The following is a 21,901-nucleotide window of genomic DNA, read 5'->3' as shown; positions in this document are numbered from 1 at the left end:
TCCTATCGGAAAGATGTTGTGAAACTTGAAAGGGTTCAGAAAAGATTTACAATGATGTTGCCAGGGCTGGAGGATTTGAGCTACATGTGGAGGCTGGACAGGCTGGAGCTGTTTTCCCTGGAGCGTCAGAGACCGAGGGGTGACCTTATAGAGGTTTACAAAATTATGAGGGGCATGGATAGGACAAATAGACAAAGTCTTTTCCCTGGGGTCAGGGAGTCCAGAACTCGAGGGGAAAGATATAAAAAAGACCTAAGGGGCAACTTTTTCACGCAGAGGGTGGTATGTGTATGGAATGAGCTGCCAGACGATGTGATGGAGGCTGGTACAATTGCAACATTTAAGAGGCATTTGGATGGGTATATGAATAGGAAGGGTTTGGAGGGATATGGGCCGGGCGCTGGCAGGTGGGACTAGATTGGGTTGGGATATCTGGTCGGCATGGACAGGTTGGACCAAAGGGTCTGTTTCCATGCTGTACATCTCTATGACTCTCAGTAGATATGAGGAATGTTGGATCAGCCATTATCCTATTGAATGGCAATACAGGCTTGAGGGGCCAAATGGCGTAATACTTTTTCTATTTCTTATTGATGTAATCCTTACAAATTTGTCAATTTTAGTTTTGTCTCAGACCAAGATGAGTCCTCTTTTAAGAAAACTGCTCTGTATTTGTGTCAAAGATAGCTGATCTGCTTCTGATTGATGAAAATACCTACTTATAATCCAGTTTGAAAGAAATTTTACTATCATCTATAGGTCAGCAAAACAAACTTCCATTATTTATTTTGAAAAGTTTTTCTCAATTTGAAAATAAGTCGTTTTAGTGGACCTTTATCAATTTTTTTTCTTGGCTTCCTTTGTGTATTCTTGAGAATTAACATGCATATTTGACGGGAGACCTTGATAACATATTTGGTTATCTGCCAACAGCCTCGAGGTTTCTTCCACATTCCTGCACATTTTTCTTAATGAGACCTTGGTCTTGGCTAAGATTCGAATTTAGGTTTCTTACTAAAATTGTAATCTGAATAAAGCTTAACACTTTAATTGCTGTATTAATTTGGTGATTTTCTTTGCAAGACATAGAAGACCTATTTTTTTTAATGCTGGAAATGATTAGGAGCTGGGATACACTGCCTAAGAGTATGATGCGGGTATGTTCAATCATGGCTTTCAAAAGAAAACTAGAGAGAGAATTTACAGAGCTTGGGGAAAAGACAGGAAAGTGGGTTGAGTGGATTTACTCTTATAGAGGGCCAACTGAAAAAGACAACTATCTGTAGGTAGATGGTTGATAATTAGTGACTTGCTAACACAATTGCACAAAAAAAACCATTTTGAAATTGGATATTCCTTTTGTTTTAGTTTGCATTAATGGAGAAGAAAAACAGAAACAAGTCCTGGTTGTTTGATCTCCATTTTTCTTCACTGGTTCAGTTAATGAAGGCATTTTGAGAATATTCTTTTTTTTTTAAATTAAGTACTCTAGGACAAATGTAATGCCATCAATTCAAGAGAGATTTGCTTACGTACATGGAAAAAATTGTGTGTACATTAACATCGGACAATGTAACCTTTGATACAATGATACACAGGAGACCATTTTATAGGTGAACTGCTTTTGTAGGCCCAGAAGTGCATCGTAGTATTAAAACATTGAAAAAAGGTTCAGATATGGGTTATTTACAAGTGATTTGTATTTGATCCTAAGGTCTTTATGTTGTGATATTACATTGTCTTTCCTTTGAAAGCTAAGCTTATTTAAGAAAATGTCTTATAGATGACAGTTTGATGTTTACCTTCCAATGTAATGCAATGAATGTAACTTAAGACTCCCACTGGAACCTTTTCAGTTAAATATGTTTCCTTACAATGCTTCTTAAATAGACCATTTTAATAAAGCTCTCCATTTTTTCTCACTAATTTTCATGTGCTCTAAAATACATGCGGTGTTTTCCATCTGATAACATACATAAGGACCTTTAAATATTATTGGCTGAGACTGCAGGAGACTTCACAATTAAGCTTGATTTTGTTTCTTCATGCAGTGTCCACATAAATTTTCCTGTTTACTGAGAAGCCTATTAAAGGAAGGACCTCTGCACCCTCTTGGAAAAATAAATAGCTTGGAATTGACAGGGCAAACTATATATTTTTTCAGATTCACCATAGTTGGATTGCCCTAATAGGAGCTAATAGGAGGATCTTTTAGTACGTGAGAAACTGCAATTGGAAATGTTTAACTTTCTGAAAATTACTGTTGCCTCCTCACCAGTTTGCATCAATGTTGGCATGAGCACACCATTTTGATGATTAGTTTTACACTTTTTTGTCCCTCATTCTAGATTGAAGCTTTCCAACATATGCAACATTTTGTCCAGAACATGCAACAACAAGCTCAGCATGCTATAGCTGCAGAAGATCAGCAGCACAAACAGGAGCTGCACAAACTCATGGCACGGTCAGGAATCCATTATCTTCTAATTCATTGGTTATTGCTGTTTTCTTTTATTGTTAATATATGCAATAGGTTTATACAATACGGATCTTGCTACAGCTAGCAAATGTAGACTGGTAAGTTTATATCCACTTATATTTTATACACTTCCTGTCAGGAGTCAATGGCATTGCGCTAAACTTCATTTTGTGAGTAGCAACTAAGCCTTTAAACACATTTCAGCTTCTTATATACATCAGCCTGTTTTTTATTTAGTTACTCATGGAATGTGGGTGTTGCTGGCTGGACAAGCATTTATTGCCCATTTCTCGATGCCCTGGAGGTGCTGATGAGCTGTCTTATTGAGCCACTGCAGACCATTTGGTTTAAGTAGATCGTTAGTGAAAATCCAGTGACAATGAAGAAACAGTGATGAATTTTGAAGTCAGGAGAGGGAGTAACTTGGATGGAACTTGCAGATGGTGGTCGTTCAATGTATCTGTTGTCCTAGTCCATCTTGATGGTAAGAGTCATGGATTTGGAAGATGCTGTCTCAGGAGCTTTGGTGAATTTCTGTAGTGCATCTTGTAGATGGTATAACACTGCTGCTACTGTGTGTTGATGGTGGATGAAGTGAATGTTTTGGGATGTGATGTCAGGAAAGTGAGTATTCTATTGCACTTTCAACTGTGCCTTATAGATGGTAAACATGCTTTAGGAAGTCAGGAGGTGAATTTTTCTGCGGGATTCCTAGCTTTCTGACTTGTTCTTATGATTACAGTATTTGTATGGTAGGTCCGGTTTAGATTCTGGTCAATGGTAACCCCCGAGAATTTATTGATGCAGGTTTCAGTGATTATAAAGCCATTGAATGTTGAATCCCAATAGTTCAATTCTGTCTTGTTAAGAATTTTGATCTTATTTATTATTATTGTAATGTATACCGAGATCTAGTGAAAAGTATTGTTTTGGGTCCTAACCAGACAAACCATTTCTTCCTCAACACATCAGGGTAAAAGAAGAGAATGCAGAACATAGTGCTACAGCTACAGAGAAGGAGCAGAGAAAGATCAATTCTAATATATGAGAGATCCGATCAAAAATCTGATCATTTATTTGAGGCTGTTCTGTAATCTGTTTATACGTGTTTTCAAACTTTTGTTTCTTCTGCCAAATGGAAGAGGGTGGACGAGAGTCTAACCAGGGTAGGAGGGGTCTCTGATTGTCATAGAATCTCAACAGTGTGGAAACAGGCCATTAGGCCCACCACGTTCACTTCAACCTTCTGAAGAGTATCACACCCAGACCCATTCCTCTACCCTATTACTCTACATTTATTCCTGACTAATGAACCAAACCTAAACATCCCTGAGCACTGGGCAATTTAGCATGGCCAATTCACCTAACCTGCACATCTTTGGATTGTGAGAGGAAACCGGAGCACCCAGAGGAAACACAGACACGGGGAGAATGTGCAAACTCTGCACAGACTGTTGCCCGAGGCTGAAATTGTACTCTGGTCCCTAGCACTGTGAGGCAGCAGTGCTAACCACTGAGCCACCGTGCCGCCCATATACTGGTCTTTTTCCAGAGAGAGCGAGAAGAGTAGATGGTGTCACTGAAAGGAAGGCTACTTTTCATGCTGGACAGGACTGCATTCAAAACTCTGTATAATGTTTTGCGGTCTTGGGCTAGAGCAATTACCATATTAAGCTGTAATTCATCTGAATAGTATAGAATAGGAAATAGTTATTGCCTATGGCATCAATGTTACTTGTCAGCCCCAACCCAAACCTGAATATTTTCCATGTTTTGCTGCACTTGTACATGGCAAGCCTTGGGGTCCATGGATGCTAACATCTATCATACTGTGTTACCTTTTGTTATCATTGGCAAGTGGAATCGTTGGCAAATTAACAAAATAATTAAGTCACTGGGAGGTGAACTTGTGAATATGTGCACATGGTTCATGATGAATAAATACATAAATCAAAACTGAAATTGCATTTGCAAATACAAGCTAACACAGTAAATGTATGTAACTTGCTATTGGCTACAATGTCTCTTTATCGCTACCACCTCATTAGCACCAAAATTCATGATACTAAGTAGTACCGCTCACAAATTCTCAATATCGATTCCCAAGTTGTGCTTTGTAATTGATCTCTTCTTGTGCAGTATTTGGAAAGCATATTTCGCCAAAGCTGGAAACTAGGAAAGGGACAAACTAGTCAAACCTGATCATTTTCCAGTAACTTGTGCTGTGTGTTGAACATGGGGCAGAAATGATATCAGTCTAACAATAAAGTCCTGCATAATTGATTAAACAGGCCATGCCCATTATGTGGGGTCTTGCATGCAGAATGCTTCATGGAAAGTTCCCGAAGGACAGCTAACCTCCAGGGAAATGTATCTCTGTTATAGCTAACAATTTCAGCAATGGAGAGGCAACTGTGGATTAAGAAGAACAAACCAGAAGAAGCATTATATGCAAGAAATGAATGAGTTTAAAAACATAGTTTTGTAGAGTGGCATTAAATCTCAAACAAAAGTTACGTAAAGAATAGCATCAACCACAGATTAGAATATCAAATTCTTTTCTCGCACTTGCATGTGTGCCCTTTAATATAGAAAATGTAAACCACTAGCTTTATAAACTACAATTTTGCTACACAATATCTCTTTTAAGATTGACAAAGGTGAGAATTATGTTGTAGCATTATGTTTAATTATCCCAAATTTGCAGTTAAAATATGTGTTTGCATAATGAAACATAAAGTCAAATTGCTTTCATAGTTTATAGTTTCAAACATAACAAAAATATTTCTATCATGAACGATTTAGAGTGACAACTTTGCCTTGGCTTGAGCCATTTGTTCATTCATTCCTCCTTAAATAGATTTAGTTTTAAACGTCAGTTTTTAACCTATAGTTCAAAAAGATGACTTTTCCGGGAGCCTTGATCGTTTACTTGCAGCCTTGCTCTTTAGACAGCCAGATGTTTCTTTGAATAAGTCTGTGAAATTTTTGTTTAGCTGACTACAGATCTTCACAAATAAGTCCGGGCTCTGTCACTTTTTGACTTGACCCCTTAGAAATTAATTGGTGAAATGTCAACCAGTGCTACTTCTGTCTGCAAGTGTGTGAGGCACAAGAATTAGCAAAAAGAATGTACATAACAAAGAATTAATGGTATCTGAAAAATTGGTATGAAATACTTTAGAGATATTGGAGGATGATTGCTGTAGTTGAGGAAGCTTTCATCATTAATTTCTCTTTTTTTTCCAAGTTAGTCTGATGGGATTGTTTTTGAGGGTGGATGAAGGGACAGTGGTCGACATTTTACCTGTAATGAAATACACGTTTTTTTAGTCTGTGACATGCAATTTTCTGATGGAATTCTCTACACTTTCTTGAATGAATGTGGCTGTAACAACACTGACAAAGAACCTGCTTAGTCAGCAACCTATACATCACTTAAACATTCGATGCATTTAACCACTGGTGCTCAAAAGGCAGCAGACACTGTACTATTTACAAAATGCACTGCAGCAACTCTCCAAGATTGTCAGAATCACAGGATTGTAAGGTTTTATTACTACACTAAAGGAGGCCAATTAGCCCATTCTTTCTGCACTGGCTCTCCAAAAGAGCATTTCACTCAGTGCCATTTTACTGCTTAATCCCCATCAACCTGTGCATTCTTCTTTTCCAAGACAATGGTCTCAGTTCCTTTTGAATGCTTTAATTGAACCTGACTCCACCATAATCTCATAGTGCAGTCCAGACCTTAAGCACTAGCTGATTGAAAAACATTTTGCTTCTTTAGCCAATTATTTTAAATCTGTGCCTTTTTGTTCTCAATCCCTTTAAGAGTGGGTGCAGTCTCTCTCTCTCCCTATTTTGTTCAGACTCATGATTTTGAATGCTTCTATCAAACTGCTTCTTAGCCTTCTTTTTCTCCAAGTCAGAAATGCCTAACTACTTCAATCTGTCTTCAAAACAGAAGTTCCTCATCCTACACAGCACATTTCAAATCTGTGACCTCTACCACTTAGAAGGATGTGACATGGGAACACCACAGTCTACAAGTTCCCTTCCAAATCTCTCACCATCCTGATATGGAAATACATTGCTGCACCAATAGCATCAGTAAATCTAAATCCTGGAACACTGACCATGGCAGCACTGTGAATTTACCTACACCATATGAACTGCACTGGTTCAAAAAGGCAATTTACTGCTATCAATTCTAGTAAGGATGGACATCACCAATGATGCTAGCATTCCATGTTCTTGATACCAGTGGTGTCTCATTCAATTGACTCTGGGAGCTACTGGATACCTGGCAGAGCTATTCACTTTAAATTCAACAAAGAATAGAAATTGTAGAAACTATTATTTCATTTTCAGATGTCAGGCTGGCCATATTTATTTATCCATCCATCTACCTTTCCCATTAAAAGTTTTACATCTGTATGTTCATAGAGCAAAGTACCCAATGGGAAGAATCTTCCCTTCTCTGGAGTGGCTTGGGTAGTGGCAAGAAGGTAACGTAAATGCAGAAAGAATAGAAAAAACTTGACACTGAGAAATAAATTTCCCTAAGCTTTAAACGGTGACTTCATCTTCTTGTTCTTGAACAACAACTACTTTATTTCTATGTGTTTCTTGTCATTAATACCCCACTTTACTGTATTTCTATGCCACCTCCAAATCTTATGGATGTAGGTTTGCCCCCTGAACTGAAGGTTCATTTTCAGATGTTCAGATGAAGCATTGCTGATGTTCCCGGTTTTCTATTTATATGTTTTGGTTTCCTTGGGTTGATGATGTCATTTCCTATGGTGACATCATTTCCTGTTCTTTTTCTCAGGGGGTGGTAGATGGGGTCCAAGTCAATGCATTTGTAGATAGAGTTCCGGTTGAAATCCCATGCTTCCAGGAATTCTTATGCGTGTCTCTGTTTGGCTTGTCCTAGGCTGGATGTTTTGTCCCACTCGAAGTGGTGTCCTTCCTTATCTGTATGTAAGCATACTAGTGAGAGAGGGTCAAGTCGTTTTGTGGCTAGTTGATGTTCATGTATCCTGGTGGCTAGTTTTCTGCTTGTTTGTCCAATGTAGTGTTTGTTACAGTTCTTGCAAGGTATTTTGTAAATGACATTAGTTTTGCTTGTTGTCTGTATAGGGTCTTTCAAGTTCATTTGTTTTAGTGTGTTGGTAGGTTTGTGAGCTACCATGATGCCAAGGGGTCTGAGTAGACTGGCAGTCATTTCCAAGATCCCTTTAATGTAAGGGAGAGTGGCTAGGCTTTCTGGCTGCATCTTGTCTGTTTGTTTGGGTTTGTTGCTGAGAAATCAGTGGACTGTGTTCATTGGGTACTCATTCTTTTTGAATACACTGTATAGGTGATTTTCTTCTGCTCTGCGTAGTTCCTCTGTGCTGCAGTGTGTGGTGGCTCATTGAAATAATGTTCTGATGCAGGTTGGTATGTGGATGTTGGGATGGTTGCTTCTCAGTTCAATATGTGTTGTTTTCCAGTAGATGCTACATTGGACAATCAGGCAGAAAACTAGCCACCAGGATACATGATAGCATACCCATAGCATAACAGAGAGAATGCAAGGACTGCAGATGTTGGAGAAATCACAGTCGAAAAGTGTGGCCCTGGAAAGGCCCAGCAGGTCAGGCAGCATCCACAGAGCAAGAGAGTCCACATTTCGGACAACAGTCCTTAACAGGATCAAGGAGGACCACAATCAGTCAAGGAGCTTGTCTGATTTCAGTCAGACACTTGGACCAATCAGATTCTGAGGATCTGTATCTTTCAGGCCAAGTGCAACCAGTTCATGGATTACAGGTCTATCAGGTGGGCCATGGTCAGTATTGGGGCTTGCACAGTGTTGGTCAAGGGGCTTATCAGTTGCAGGTCCATGGAATGCAGGAGAAAGTGGTTAACTCAAGTCTGCAGGTTCAGTTCATTGGGTCGCTGAAGGAATGATTAGTGTGAAACAGATAGAAAGATGGGACCTCAAATTATAGGAGGGAATGGAAACCAACAGAAGCCATCAGAATAAAGAGACAATGGTTCTGGTGAAAGTGGTAACAGCAATGTGGATCAGACCTCTTTAAGTGAGTTTTCAATATCTGGGTTGTTCCGAGTTTTGCAATGTGGCCCAGAAAGGGTACATGGCATGTTGTGCCCTTCACGACTGGAACCAACAAAGGGGCTGATGTCCTGGATGCAGAAACACTGGGTAATTAATGCCAATCTTCTGAAGTCAAAGATAAGTAATGTGCAAGGCAGCCAGACAGAGCAATGTATCATCAAGACCAAGAAGGCTAGGCTTCATGATGAATGAACTCATTTTGGACATTTTAACTGTTTATTGCTTTGTTCGTTATCTGGCATGCACCTTGCTGTTGATTCTGAGCATCAATGCCTACACAGCTTTGTGCACATTTCCAGCAGATGTTGAGTGTACTGGAACTGAATCTCCATGGCAAACACCTGTCCATGGAGGCAGCCAGATATGTGCATGGTAGAGCCATTACAGAATGTCATGCGTGTTTGTGCATAAATGTATAGAATACAAAAATGTAAATCTTCAGGTTGACATTTGAAGCCTCTTCTAACTCAAACAAGGCTAACAATGAGAGAAAACAATATTCTTGGGGTCACCATGTTTTAGAAAAGCCATTAGCAAAAGTCTGGTCTACCCAATCAGTTGAGCATGAAAGAACCCATGGCATTATTACTTTAAAGAAGGACAAAAATGCTCCTGGTCAACTGTCATCCAGCACAACCAATGGAGAATAACATTATTCGAGCTGAATATGGGAATTTACAAATTGTCTACTATGGTTCTGTATTAAATGACAAATTTCCTTTTAAAATAAATAAATTGGGTGTGAAATATATAGTGCTGTCTTAAGCTGTAGATATAGTGTTTAATTCTCTGCATTGATTGTAATAAACAAACTATATTGAAAGTAGATACAAAGTTGTGTTAAATATTTTAACCAGACCACTATATAGTGAGCAGAAAGGATTAATCTTTGATGAGGGCACAAACAGTTTCAGCTCTGATGCCCTTCAAAGTAGTTTTCCTGATAAAAACTGGGCTTAGCCTGTCGAAAGAGTATGAACATTATCCACAGACTTTAGGAAAGGGTTAAGGAATCGAGAATGAGGGGAAAAAACACTGGAAAATATTTAACTCTCATCTTTGCTTGCCAAGTCCCACGAACTAATAGCATTGTGTTTGTTGAAATTGTCAGAGCTTCCCCAAGGATACTGTAATTTCACCTGAGAATTACCTTGTACTTTTGTATTCTCTACCATAAAGATCAAAATACCTTTTACATCATAATGCATAAAACACTTGTCTTTTCACATTTATAGGCAAACAGAACTAATCATCTTATATTCAGACACTGAGTGTGGGGGTTGATGAGTCAGACCTAATTGTCCTGGGGAAATTGATGTATGCTGCCTTCATGAACCATTGTATTCCTTCAGGTTGCAGCTATGTCACATGTAACCCATCATTGCAAACAACGCAGCCTTAGTTCATTGTGAAATAATTGAGATTATAACTTTCCAGTATTATCATAGTAAGATGTTGCTGAAGCTATATGCCTTAATGCAAATGCACTTAACCAAAATCTAAGAGGCATTCTAAACGCACAAATTTATGATCATAATTCAGGATTCAGCTTCATGTTTACTATTCCTCTATCTTGATCATTGTTGTGCTTTATTAAACTATTAGAATACACAAAATTTTACTTTGAATACATTTTAATTTTGCTTTGCTGCATGGAAATAGACTTTCAAATGCTTGCACTTACAACATACACATTGTTCTTCTCTGTTTGAATAATCACTATCTTCACTGTCTGCTATTTAAACTCTATATCCATTGATACTTTTAGCTAACTCAGTCATGAAAGCTCCAATTGTCCTAACATTCAGCAGCTTTGGGAGGGAGGGAGTGCCAAATTGTTACTAACCTTGTGTATAATATCATTCTCTTCTGAACAGTCTATCACTAATTTTAAGATAATATCCCTGTGTTCTTGATTTTCCCCAGCAGAGGAAATTGCTTCTCTGTATCCACTCTGTTAAATTCTTTAAAATAATTAAAACATGATGTAACAATCTGATATTTAAATTAACCCTATTACAACTGAACTTGGTAAACTGCAATGAATAAATGGTTAAAGTAATGTTCCAGTAGCTGATCAGAAACAGATGGATTAATGGCTCATACAGAGGGACTACACTTCTTTCAAATGCAGCATATCATCCATATTGCTTTGAAATGACCACTAAATGATGATGAAATTCATGAGTGGGGCTTGAATCCACAGTTTTCTAAACAATGAGTGTTACAAAACAAAAAGTCAAGTTGACATTAAGAATTGGAATATAATGCATAGTAAAGATTACAGTAATCATGGTCTAGTTTTGCAATTTCTTAATGACTGTTTTGAAGATCCTAGGGTCAACATTGTCATAAAACCTAACTCACCTAGCCACAAAACTATTGTAACTACAAAAACAGGTCAAATGTTGGGAATTCTGTAGCAAGCAACTCACCACTTGTCCACTGTTGATGACGAATAAGTCAGGAGTGTTGTGGAATACTCTCATTTTCCAAACCTGCAACCTCAACCAACCAGAAGAACATGGGCAGCAGACAAATATAAACACTGCCACCTGCAACTTGCCCCCCACACTTCACATCACCTTGACTAAAGAGCTATATCACTGAGTCCATCTCCTCGAATCCTATTGCAAACAGCGCTTACACCAAATGGACTGCAGCATTCAATAAGTGCTTTCTAACACCTTGCAGGTGCATTTATGTTTGGGAAGTAAATATTGATTTCACTGCAATGTCCATGCCCATGAACAAATACGAAAGAGGAAGAATCTAATGTAATATTTGTCAAGATGAAATTTGTAAATGCTGAAAATCTGAAAATGAAACAGAATATGCTGGAAATACTCAGCAGATCTAGTACGACCTGTGGTGAGAGCAGAATTAACATTTCAGATGTGTGACCTTTCATAGGAACTGGGAAAAGTTAGAAATGCAGTTGATTTTGAGGAAGTGAAGAGAGGAGATAAGTGTTGGGTATGGGGAAACGTGACGATTATCAGAAAGAAAGGCCTCTGATAAAGTGGCAAGAAGATTTGATGGAGTAATACCAAAGAAAGTGGAATGGGACGAGTAGATTAACAACAGAATTGTCTGTGGTGTAAACGGCCAGATTCTGAATGGCTGTAATCTGAAAAGAAAGGATGAGAAAGCAATGGAATAAAACCAACGAAGAAGCTAAACATGGGGACAAAAATTACAATTTAAAATTTCTGGAGCCTGGTAAGAAGTATGAGTAAAACTCTATTTCCCAATAAATTGTGTTTGGGACCTTTTGCTGTGAGAAAGGAGACAGTAAGGTGGCGAGTACTGAATTTCATCAGCTTGCAATGATAACTTATTGCAGGAAAAGGTGATCCGTTTTGGGTGTGTATTCTTTTGTCAGAACTAAAAAATAACTTGTTTCACCCTCCAAGGATACTGCCTGACCTTCAAATGTTTCTTAGCATTTTGTTTATATTTCAGATTTCCAGCAATTGATTTTTGTACTGAGTGAGAAAGGTTGTAAATAATTTTAACATTACAAAAAAGAACATCAGTGCCACTGGATACATTCCCAAATTCATTAGGGCTTAAGTTAAAATAAAGGAGATCTGGCTGTGCTCACCGATTTGACTGACAGGTGATGCACATTAACGGAAATTAACCTTTAATAATCATTTCTAAGGGAGAAACATGTGGATCGAGGAATACTGTTCTTGGTATATTTATGTAAATATTCCTCACAGTAACAGACTGTTCTCTTCGTTGCACTTCCTTTTTGGATCCACTTCAAGAAACCATGAATCTGAGCTAGTGGAAACAGACCAAGTAAAAGTTCATTATCATTAAATTAAACCTGTAGTTTCCCAACTAATTTTCTAATATATAAATTACATTTAACTATCAGCTGAAAATTTATCCTTTGCCATTTCATTTGGACCATTTCCAGCTGCAGCTGTTTAATGAGTGTTATTTTCTATTGGATCATCTATGAAGACTGTTTCAGAATTTCTGTTGCCCAGTGTAATTGATACAAAGATGGGGACTGAATTGTTATGAAATTTTAACCTCAATTTTCAAAGATATAGCCTAGTCTCTTAACTACCAATGCAAAGATCAAAATGATATTGTCATTTTAGTATTGTAGTATGTTTATTAATTATCTGTTGCCTTCAAATCATTTTACTTTGTTTTTTTACTGAAGATTGTGACTTGTGTTAGAGTGCAATCTTGTTAGCAAATCTAGTTTGAAAGTCCTTGTCTAAATGGCTTTTCCAATGTGGTAACTAGTGTCAACAATGCACTTACAGCTAATCGTGATTCTCTCCTCACCAGATCTTGATGTCTAATTGTATTTGTGATCATTATATTTGTTTTATAATGAAAATTCCATCTTCTTCCTTTTATCTGTATCCTAGATGCAGTGGGAACCACTGTAAACACCCCTGCCCTCACCCTTTTCTCCTCCCCTGCTCCCATCCAGCTGAGATCAATCAGTATAACACTTAAATCTGGCAACCTTCCTGGTCAGCATAGATCAGCGATGCACTTGCTGCCATAATCATCTGCTGAGCCATCAGGAGGAATACTGTGCAAACCTTTTTAGCTCCAGCTGAGGAGAAAGTGAGGACTGCAGATGCTGGAGATCAAAGCTGAAACTGTGTTGCTGGAAAAGCGCAGCAGGTCAGGCAGCATCCAAGGAGCAGGAGAATCGACGTTTCGGGCATGAAGAAGGGCTCATGCCCGAAACGTCGATTCTCCTGCTCCTTGGATGCTGCCTGACCTGCTGCGCTTTTCCAGCAACACATTTTTAGCTCCAGCTGAGGACAGTCAATAAATCCAAAGTAATGATAACAAGGTTATTTCAGGGTACAGTTGGAATGATGCTCTTGTCTGTATTTGTTGCCTGTCTCCTAGGTGGCGATGGTTGTGGATTTTCAGGATGCTGTCTAAAGAGCTTCAGTGATTTCTGCAGTACATCTTTAGATGATGCACACTACTAGTTGTGTGTAATGGTGGTGATGGGAATCGAAATTTGTGGATGTGGTGCCAGTCAAGTGGGTTGCTTTGTCCTGGATGGTGTCAAGCTCCTTGAGTGTTGTTTGAGCTGCACCCATCCAGGCAAGTGGGGAATATTGCATGGCACTGCTGGTTTATGTCTTATAGCCAGTGGACATGCTTTGGGGGTCAAAAGGTTAGTTTCTTGCTGCAGGATTCCTAGTCTGTGACCTACTCTTGTTGCCATACCATTCATATAGCTACTCCAGATCAGTTTCTGGTCAGTGGTAGCCCCCAGGATGTTGATAGTAGGGGAATTGTTACGACATGGGGCGAACCCCTCTTAATTAAACTAAACACCAAAAAAAGCTTACCTCGCCTCGTAATTGTTAAAATATGAATGACAGAGAACTCCCAAATTCGCCTATTTAAAGAAAAACTATCAATTTATTCTTTAACTCTAAAAGTGAACATTAAACAACAACTATTCACAACCCAAAGCCCCCTTTCTCTTAAATGCTTATTAACAGCCTCTAACTCTATAACAATATGCTGTCCTCATAAAACACTTATTAAAATTACATTAACAATTTCTAAACCATACTCTGGCTGTCATCTTCAGTATCTTTCTTCTAGCTGAAGATCTCTCTGGATTGTCATCTTTCCTTTTACTGCGAATATGTTTCATATGAAACGGTACCCTTGATAGAGAGTGTTCCTAATTTCTTGGATCTGTCTTGATGGCAGTTGCTATATCTGCAATTTTCAAAATGCCTGCCTTTTTTATATCTCCAACATCGGATTGTCTCATTGGTTTGACGTTGGCAAAACAATAAATTCAAACTCGATTGGATTTTAGTATCCTGGGGCATGATTTAAACTGGTTAAATTTGAATTGTTGTCAAAACAGCAACCAACTCAGGTATCCGTTTCACAGGCAAATGTTAAATATTTTCAATTTTCCAGTGCACTTTGAGATTACTATCTAGTCATGTCACAAATGCTTGTAAACTCTCAGTTCTAAACAGCATTCACTCTCTCTTAAGGTACAGCATATGTATTTAACTTCATAACAGAATTACGTGTCGGTAATGATATGAAATGTCATGAGGTGATGGTTAGATTATCTTTTGTTGGAGGTGGTCATTCTTGTGATACAAATGTTACTTGCCGCCTGTTGGCCCAAGCCTGGGCATTATTTAGGTCTTGCTATATTTAGACATGGACTGCTTCAGTATCTGAAGAATAGCAAATGGTGCTGACCAGTATGCAGTCATCAGTAAACATCTCCACTTCTGACCTTATGCTGGAGGGAAGGTCATTAATGAAGCAGGTAAAGATGGTGGGACCTAAAACCGTATTCTAAGGAACCCCTGCAGTGATATCCTGGAGCTGCGATGACTGAGTCCAGCAACCACAGCTATCTTCCTTTATGCTAGGCTTGGCTACAATCAGAGGAGAAAGTGAGGTCTGTAGATGCTGGAGATCAGAGCTGGAAATGTGTTGCTGGAAAAGCGCAGCAGGTCAGGCAGCATCCAGGGAACAGGAGAATCGACGTTTCGGGCATAAGCCCTTCTTCAGGAAGAAGGGCTTATGCCCGAAACGTCGATTCTCCTGTTCCCTGGATGCTGCCTGACCTGCTGCGCTTTTCCAGCAACACATTTTTGGCTACAATCAGAGGCTACAACCGATTCCCATAAATTCCACTTTTGCTTGGTCTTCTTGATGACATGCCAAGTCGAATAAATTATTGAAATCATGGGCAGTCACTCTCAAGTAATGAAGTCAGGGCTGAGTGGCCCTGGTAGAAGCCAAACTGAATGTCGCTGAGTGGCTAAGAAAGTGCTGCTTAATAACACTGTTGATAATCTCTACCATTGCTTTACTAATCATTCAGTTTAGAGTGATGGGGTAATAATTGGCAGGTTGGATTTGTCCTGGTTTTTGTGTTAAGGGTATATGTAGGCAATTTTCACCCTACCGGGTTGATGCTAGTGTTGTAGATGCAATAGAACAGTTTGCTTAGGAATGTAGCAAGTTCTAGAACAGTCTTCAGTACTATTTGCTGCAATCCTGTCAGAACTCGCAGCATACAGTATCTTCAGCTGTTTCTTAATATCATGTAACCATACTGTATATGGTAACAGAAGTTAGTCGGTACTGTGAGGAGCGGCAGCTTAAGTAATCCTGAGACTTCAATGCTTGCTCATTGTGCAAGTTGGAGTGTTGGAAAAAAAATTAGAATGGAGGTTAGGAATGTGAACCAGCGGAAACAGGGAGTTCAAGACTGAGGAAAGAGCAGAAGGAGAAGTAACCAGCTGAAGAAGTCCCAGTGGTGGAGTTATTAACTTGGACTGCCATACTCTCTAGGTGCACAGGGGAGAAAAACAACTGAAAAGATGTTGATGGCACCAAACTAACAGCACAGGTAGAAAATACCACCTGATGTTGAGGATGTGCAGGTCAGAGAGGTCTGTGACAAATGATGTTATTGTGAATGTTGGAATGTTAAATGGAGAAAAAAATCCCTATTTTGTGACCAACATTACAGCTAAACAATGTTAACTGAGTCAAAATTGTTAACTGAGCCAAAACTGTACTTATGATACTGTAGAGTCAATCATATTTTAAACCTTCAAAGTTGGGATTCCCAGTTCTGTAAGTTCATGTAAGGAAGTGTTGATCTCCTTGCCACCAGTTCTTATTCTGAGTGGGGGGGAAGGAGACAGAAACAATGAATTTCAGTTAAGCCATTTGAACTTGCTGCTGTTGTAAATATGAAATATTTGTCTGCAGATGTTTTCTGAAGCTGGGTGAATGGCAGCTAAACCTTCAGGGAATCAATGAGAGCACCATTCCCAAAGTCCTTCAGTACTACAGCGCTGCAACAGAACATGACCGAAACTGGTATAAAGTAAGCTTACTCTTGAATGTTAAGTAATTTTTCTCTAATGTTATGGACTAAACAGGGCCCCCTCAAAATATTTTTAAGGTTGCCTAGCGCTTAAATGTTTCTTATTTTCAAGGTGGTTGTGCAGTGCATTTTATATGCGATGCGACTGGTCAAATTACTCAATGCTAAGCAAAGCACAATTTATTTGAACGCTATAATTAAAAAAAAACAAAAGAAAGAGGAACTTAGAATAACTTAACCATTGGAAAACTTAACTGAATAATAGATACAGTACCTAGTACTAATGAACTGTTCCAATATAGTTACATCCCATAAGCACACCCCTTGGCAAAAAGGCAAATTCAGACACCGATTCTTACATGCATTTCTCCAATCCAGGATGGAGAAACATCAAGAAAATGTAGAGAGGGTAGCAGCCAAGAGTTATTCACTGAAGCTTTCAACTCTTTTGAGAACACAAACTGCTTCTGATTAAAACTCAATCTAAAACTAAAAAAAAACCTAGAAAACCTGGTCTGAGAGAGCTGGCCACAAACAGGCTGCTTCCATTATTCCAATTTAAAAAAAAAATCCAGGCCTCACAAGTTGTTTACTTAGATCGACTTCAAGTGGCCAATTCAGTACCTCGGCCTTACAACCACCTCTTCAAAACAAAACCCAGGAGAATTAACCTTTTAAAGTGACAGCATCTTCACACTTAGCTTTATTTTGCTGCGGTGGATGTAATCTTACAGGAGGCCATTCAGCACATTATATTGATAATCAGTTCTCTGTAACACCAATTCCACTTTCTCTCTGTAGCCCTGCAGTTTTCTCCTCATCAGATAAACATCTAATTCTCCTTTGAAAACATCAATTGAATTTGTATCTTCCATACTCTACGGTGCTTACTATCCTACAGTCACTGCATAAAAAACGTTTTTCCTCGTGTTATTTGTAATTGTGTACATACCTATGTAAAAGTCTGCCTTTCCTTTGCCTCTGACTAAAGTAAATTTAAGTATATCCACTTGAATGAAACTATAGAGAGCAGCCAGACTCTGTGGAACCTTATCAGGTAAGAGCATAACCAGGAGATGAAGAGAAAATTAATTTTTGCTGAACAAACAAATGAAATTTTAATCTCTTTAGGTGCTAAAATTTGTCTAAAACTTGAAATATTCCAAATCACTTGTGTTGTATACACTTAGAACATAGAACATAGAAAAGTACAGCACAGAACAGGCCCTTTGGCCCACAATGTTGTGCTGAGGTTTAATCCTAATATAAATTATAGTAACTTAACCTACTCATCCCTCAACTCTCTGCTATCCATGTGCATGTCTAGCAGTCGCTTAAATGTCCCCAGTGACTCTGCTTCCACCACCACAGCTGGCAACGCATTCCATGCATTCACAATTCTCTGCGTAAAGAACCTACCTCTGACGTCTCCTTCCACCTAATATCTTCAAACTATGGCTCCTCGTGTCAGTCAGTCCTGCCCTGGGGCAACGTCTTGGCTATTGACTCTATCTATTCGCTCATTATCTTGTATACCTCGATCAGGTTAAACTTGAGTTTCTAAGACTAAACTTTAGCCAAAATGTAGGCTAATTTGAGTTTGAAGTTTACATCAGTGGTTTGAGGGGTTGAAAACAAGTCCCTTCTATTATCTTACTGTTGTAAAGTTCACAGACTGTTCCCACTCACCCTGTCCCTGTAGGTAGCATAAAAGGAGCTAAAAGGTATCTTATATTTATGTTTTTTATTGAAAATTATGTGAACTCTTAATCTTATGTCACAATGCAGAATTGTTTCTCTCCATTAAACCTGATACAGTGTCTAAAGTTGACTTTGAAAGTTGTAATGTCTGATTTATTTTTTTGCTTTTTTTAGGGCAAAGATTCATATATATCGTTGAGAAACAGAGTCCAATCTGCCAATTTTTAGTGAATTATTTTACAACTTCATTTTCTGACCATGGAAATGGCTACCTGCTAGGCTTTTTTCTACTTGTACACTTATTCTTAGTCATCTGCCTAGACCTCTCTCTAATCTTGAATGTTCTTCACCAAATATCTTTGATTCCCTAGATGCTGCTCAATTATGTTTCTCCTCTGCACACTCATCAACGTAAGTTTTGAGCAGGACAGTGCATCTTTTGTTCCTTACCTGGTGAAATAAGCAGGAACATAGTGCACACCACTAAGGTGGTAGCTTTGATAGTACGTGTTGATGTACAAACATGAGAAGCTGAGTAGCTGCCTTCACTGGTATGATATTCTATGCTTACATGAATAAGTAGGTTTTCAAAGAGATGTGTTTGGTGACCAAGTGGTTAGTGGAAATGGTTTGGATTTTTTGGCCAAAGTCAGGGATCCACTTTTCCAAGAGATCAACCATCAATCTCGAGTATATCTGGTATATGAAGCCAGAAAGTGTGTTGGCTTTAAAAATTCAACAGGACTCGTTGATTTGGTTTTGTATGAATTAAAAACATTCATTTTTGGTGTTTTCCAAGGCATGGCATGCCTGGGCTGTCATGAATTTTGAGGCTGTCCTCCACTACAAACATCAGAATCAAGCTCGTGATGAGAAAAAGAAACTGAGACATGCCAGCGGTGCCAGTGCAAACAGCGAAGCTAGCAACAGCGAGAGTGAGGGAGACAGCAATGAAAACAGTCCTGTACCATCACCAGTGCAGAAGAAAGTAAATGAGGTAAAATATATTTTTAAATAAAAAAACTTCATAAGAATTTCAAATTTTTCTTGTTCACAATGCACATTTCTTCGGTAGCAGGGCATTAAACCCCCTCTATGACTATAGGTGTGATTTAAAAAATAATTCTTGATACTTACCAAATTTAGACAGCACCTTGGACTTCCATAGAAAGACGAGGGCTGCGGATAGAATGGGTGGCCTGCAAGTTTCCCTCAAAGCCACTCAGCATCCTGACTGGGAAGAATATTGCCATTACTTCAATGTCACTGGGGCAAAATCCTTGAACATCCTTCCTAAAAGCATTGAGAGTGTACCTACAGCAATTGGACTGTAGCGGTTCAAGAAGACAGCTCAGTGCCATCTTCTCAAGAGCAACTAGGGTTGGGTAATAAATGCTGGTCCAGTCAGCAATGCCCACAACACATGAATGAATTTTTAAATAATTCCAAGCAGGACCACCTTTAAATCAAAGCATTTGAAACCAGCTTAAACCATGAACCTCATTTTGGAGAGCTGCATTGGCAAATCCACATGCTTTCCTATATCAGATATTCTCCACAAAGAGCAGTTAATTGAATCAATTAACCTATTGGTGTTACTTTTGGTGGTAGTGGTTGTGGGAAGAATGATGGCAAAGACACTTGGAGAACACTCAGTGTTTCTAAACTGGACAGTTTGTACTTTGAAAAGGCAGACAGGACTTTGGTTTTTGTCACGCCTCCTGAGTGACTAAACCTCTGACAATTGGATAGTATTTATGCTAGAGTTATACAAGCAATACTCAGTGGTCAGCCAGTATCATTTTTGCGAGAAACTATTTGCATTTCAAAGTAAATTGATCATCAGAAGCTCTCATCAAGAATTCATCAACTTGCAACATTAAAATCTAGGGATACTGTCAGACGTATTGCAAGTTTCCAGTATAACTTGCTTTTATTTCAGATTTATATCATTTTCCATATTTTATATTTGTGCTACATTGAAGTGCAAGCTTGTATTGTGAGTAAAGTTCTGGTGAAGTTATTCCGTATTTTTGAACTAGCGTACTGATAAGAGAGACTCTGTCTGCCCATGGACATGTAGCAGCTACATGTCCGCTGAAATTAAAGATCTAATCATTTCTGGCTGTTTTCAGTAAATATGACTAAGTGTGAAGTTGGCCACTTCAACTGGTCATCATTACCTTTGAGGTAACTCTGCTACAGCTTTGAGATATTTCAGGGGACTAAAGGGAATGGTATTTTTCTTTAAAAAATTTAGATACTGTGTGCAAATAATACCTTTTCCTGTCTTGATGAGATAATCATCCATTAAGTTGGTCTTTATTATAGCTAAATTGTGTGTGTGCCACTTTAGGAGCTGTCTAAGACATTGCTGCTGTACACAGTGCCTGCTGTTCAGGGCTTCTTCCGCTCCATTGCTCTCTCAAGAGGAAACAATCTACAAGATACTCTCAGGTAGGATTAAGCAGAAAGTATTAAAGTGGTATTAGAAGAGAAGAAATTGCATTTTTGAGAATTTTCATTGGTAAAATACATGTATTGTCATGAGCTTTAGAAGTAACGCTTTTGATTTTTATCCAGTATTAGAAGTTTTCAGCTCTTGTGTCAGTATTTTTTCTTTATTTAACTTCCTGACCTAATTGCACACTTCATTTCCTTGTTTTAGATTAGATTCCTTAGTGTGGAAACAGGCCCTTCGGCCCAACCAGTCCACACCGACCCTCCGAAGAGTCACCCACCCAGACCCATTTCCCTCTGACTAAATGACCTAACACTGTGGGGCAATTTAGCATGGGCCAATTCACCTGATCTGCACATCTTTTGGACTGTGGGAGGAAACCAGAGCACCCGGAGGAAACCCACGCAGACAGAGGGAGAATGTGCCAACTCCACACAGACAGTCACCTGAGGCTGGAATCGAACTGGTGCCCTGGTGCTGTGAGGCAGCAGTGCTAACCACTGAGCCACTGTGCTGCCCTAAATTTTAAATTGGGAATATTGTTGAAAATATAAGCCAATTAAAAGAAGGAATATTTTATTTACCTAACAGTCTCCTCCATATCAGATTGTCTCCATCTTTGGTTTGTAGTCTGTTCAAGGTAGTCAATCTAAAAATGACAGTGGGGACACTTCCTCGGCTTCAGCATTTCTGGAGTAGGAGTTAAAATAAATAAGACCAGTTTCTCTCGTTTTCCAGCTAGTAGTCCTCCTGGACAATGTGTGCATGTAGGCATTTGGTGAGAATACTATTTGGCTTTACCATGTCAGTCAGGTGGTAATCTTCCCAGTGATTCAATACTCTGCATTTTGTCAACAAAGCAGCATTTGAGCTGCTGCATTTACAAAATCGTATGTACTTCATAACCACCTTTAACTACCTTTTTTCAGCTTTAAATCCAAGGAGAAAGCAGAAACACATAATTTCAACATTTTTTTTCTATTCTTTCATGGAATGTGGATGTTACTGGCAGGACCAGAATTTGTTATATATCCCTAATTTCCCTTGAGAACAGATAAAAGTCAGCTATATTTTTGTTGATGTGAAGTCTCATGTTGGTCACATGAGGTATGGATGGTAGATTTCCTTCACTGAAGGGCATCAGTGATCCAGATGTGTTTTTACAACAATCAGTGATGGTTTCATGATCACCATTACAGGGACCAGCTTTCAATTCCAGATTTAATTAGTTGAATT

At 38.8% G+C, this 21,901-nt stretch overlaps 1 protein-coding gene across 2 annotated transcripts in view; it reads left to right on the top strand.

Annotated features, from left to right (window-relative positions):
• mtor (mechanistic target of rapamycin kinase) overlaps positions 1–21,901 on the top strand; it is a 367,086-nt gene that overhangs the window by 297,198 nt on the left and 47,987 nt on the right. For both annotated transcript variants that reach the window (XM_043675589.1, XM_043675588.1), the window contains 4 exons: positions 2,349–2,464; positions 16,386–16,503; positions 19,004–19,201; positions 20,561–20,661. In XM_043675589.1, coding sequence (XP_043531524.1) covers positions 2,349–2,464; positions 16,386–16,503; positions 19,004–19,201; positions 20,561–20,661 — 533 coding nt within the window. The remainder of the gene's footprint in view (positions 1–2,348; positions 2,465–16,385; positions 16,504–19,003; positions 19,202–20,560; positions 20,662–21,901) is intronic.

This window comes from Chiloscyllium plagiosum, chromosome 34, assembly GCF_004010195.1.
Source record: "Chiloscyllium plagiosum isolate BGI_BamShark_2017 chromosome 34, ASM401019v2, whole genome shotgun sequence".
In the NCBI taxonomy this organism is placed as follows: domain Eukaryota; kingdom Metazoa; phylum Chordata; class Chondrichthyes; order Orectolobiformes; family Hemiscylliidae; genus Chiloscyllium; species Chiloscyllium plagiosum.
This window is presented reverse-complemented; position numbering and strand designations above follow the sequence as displayed.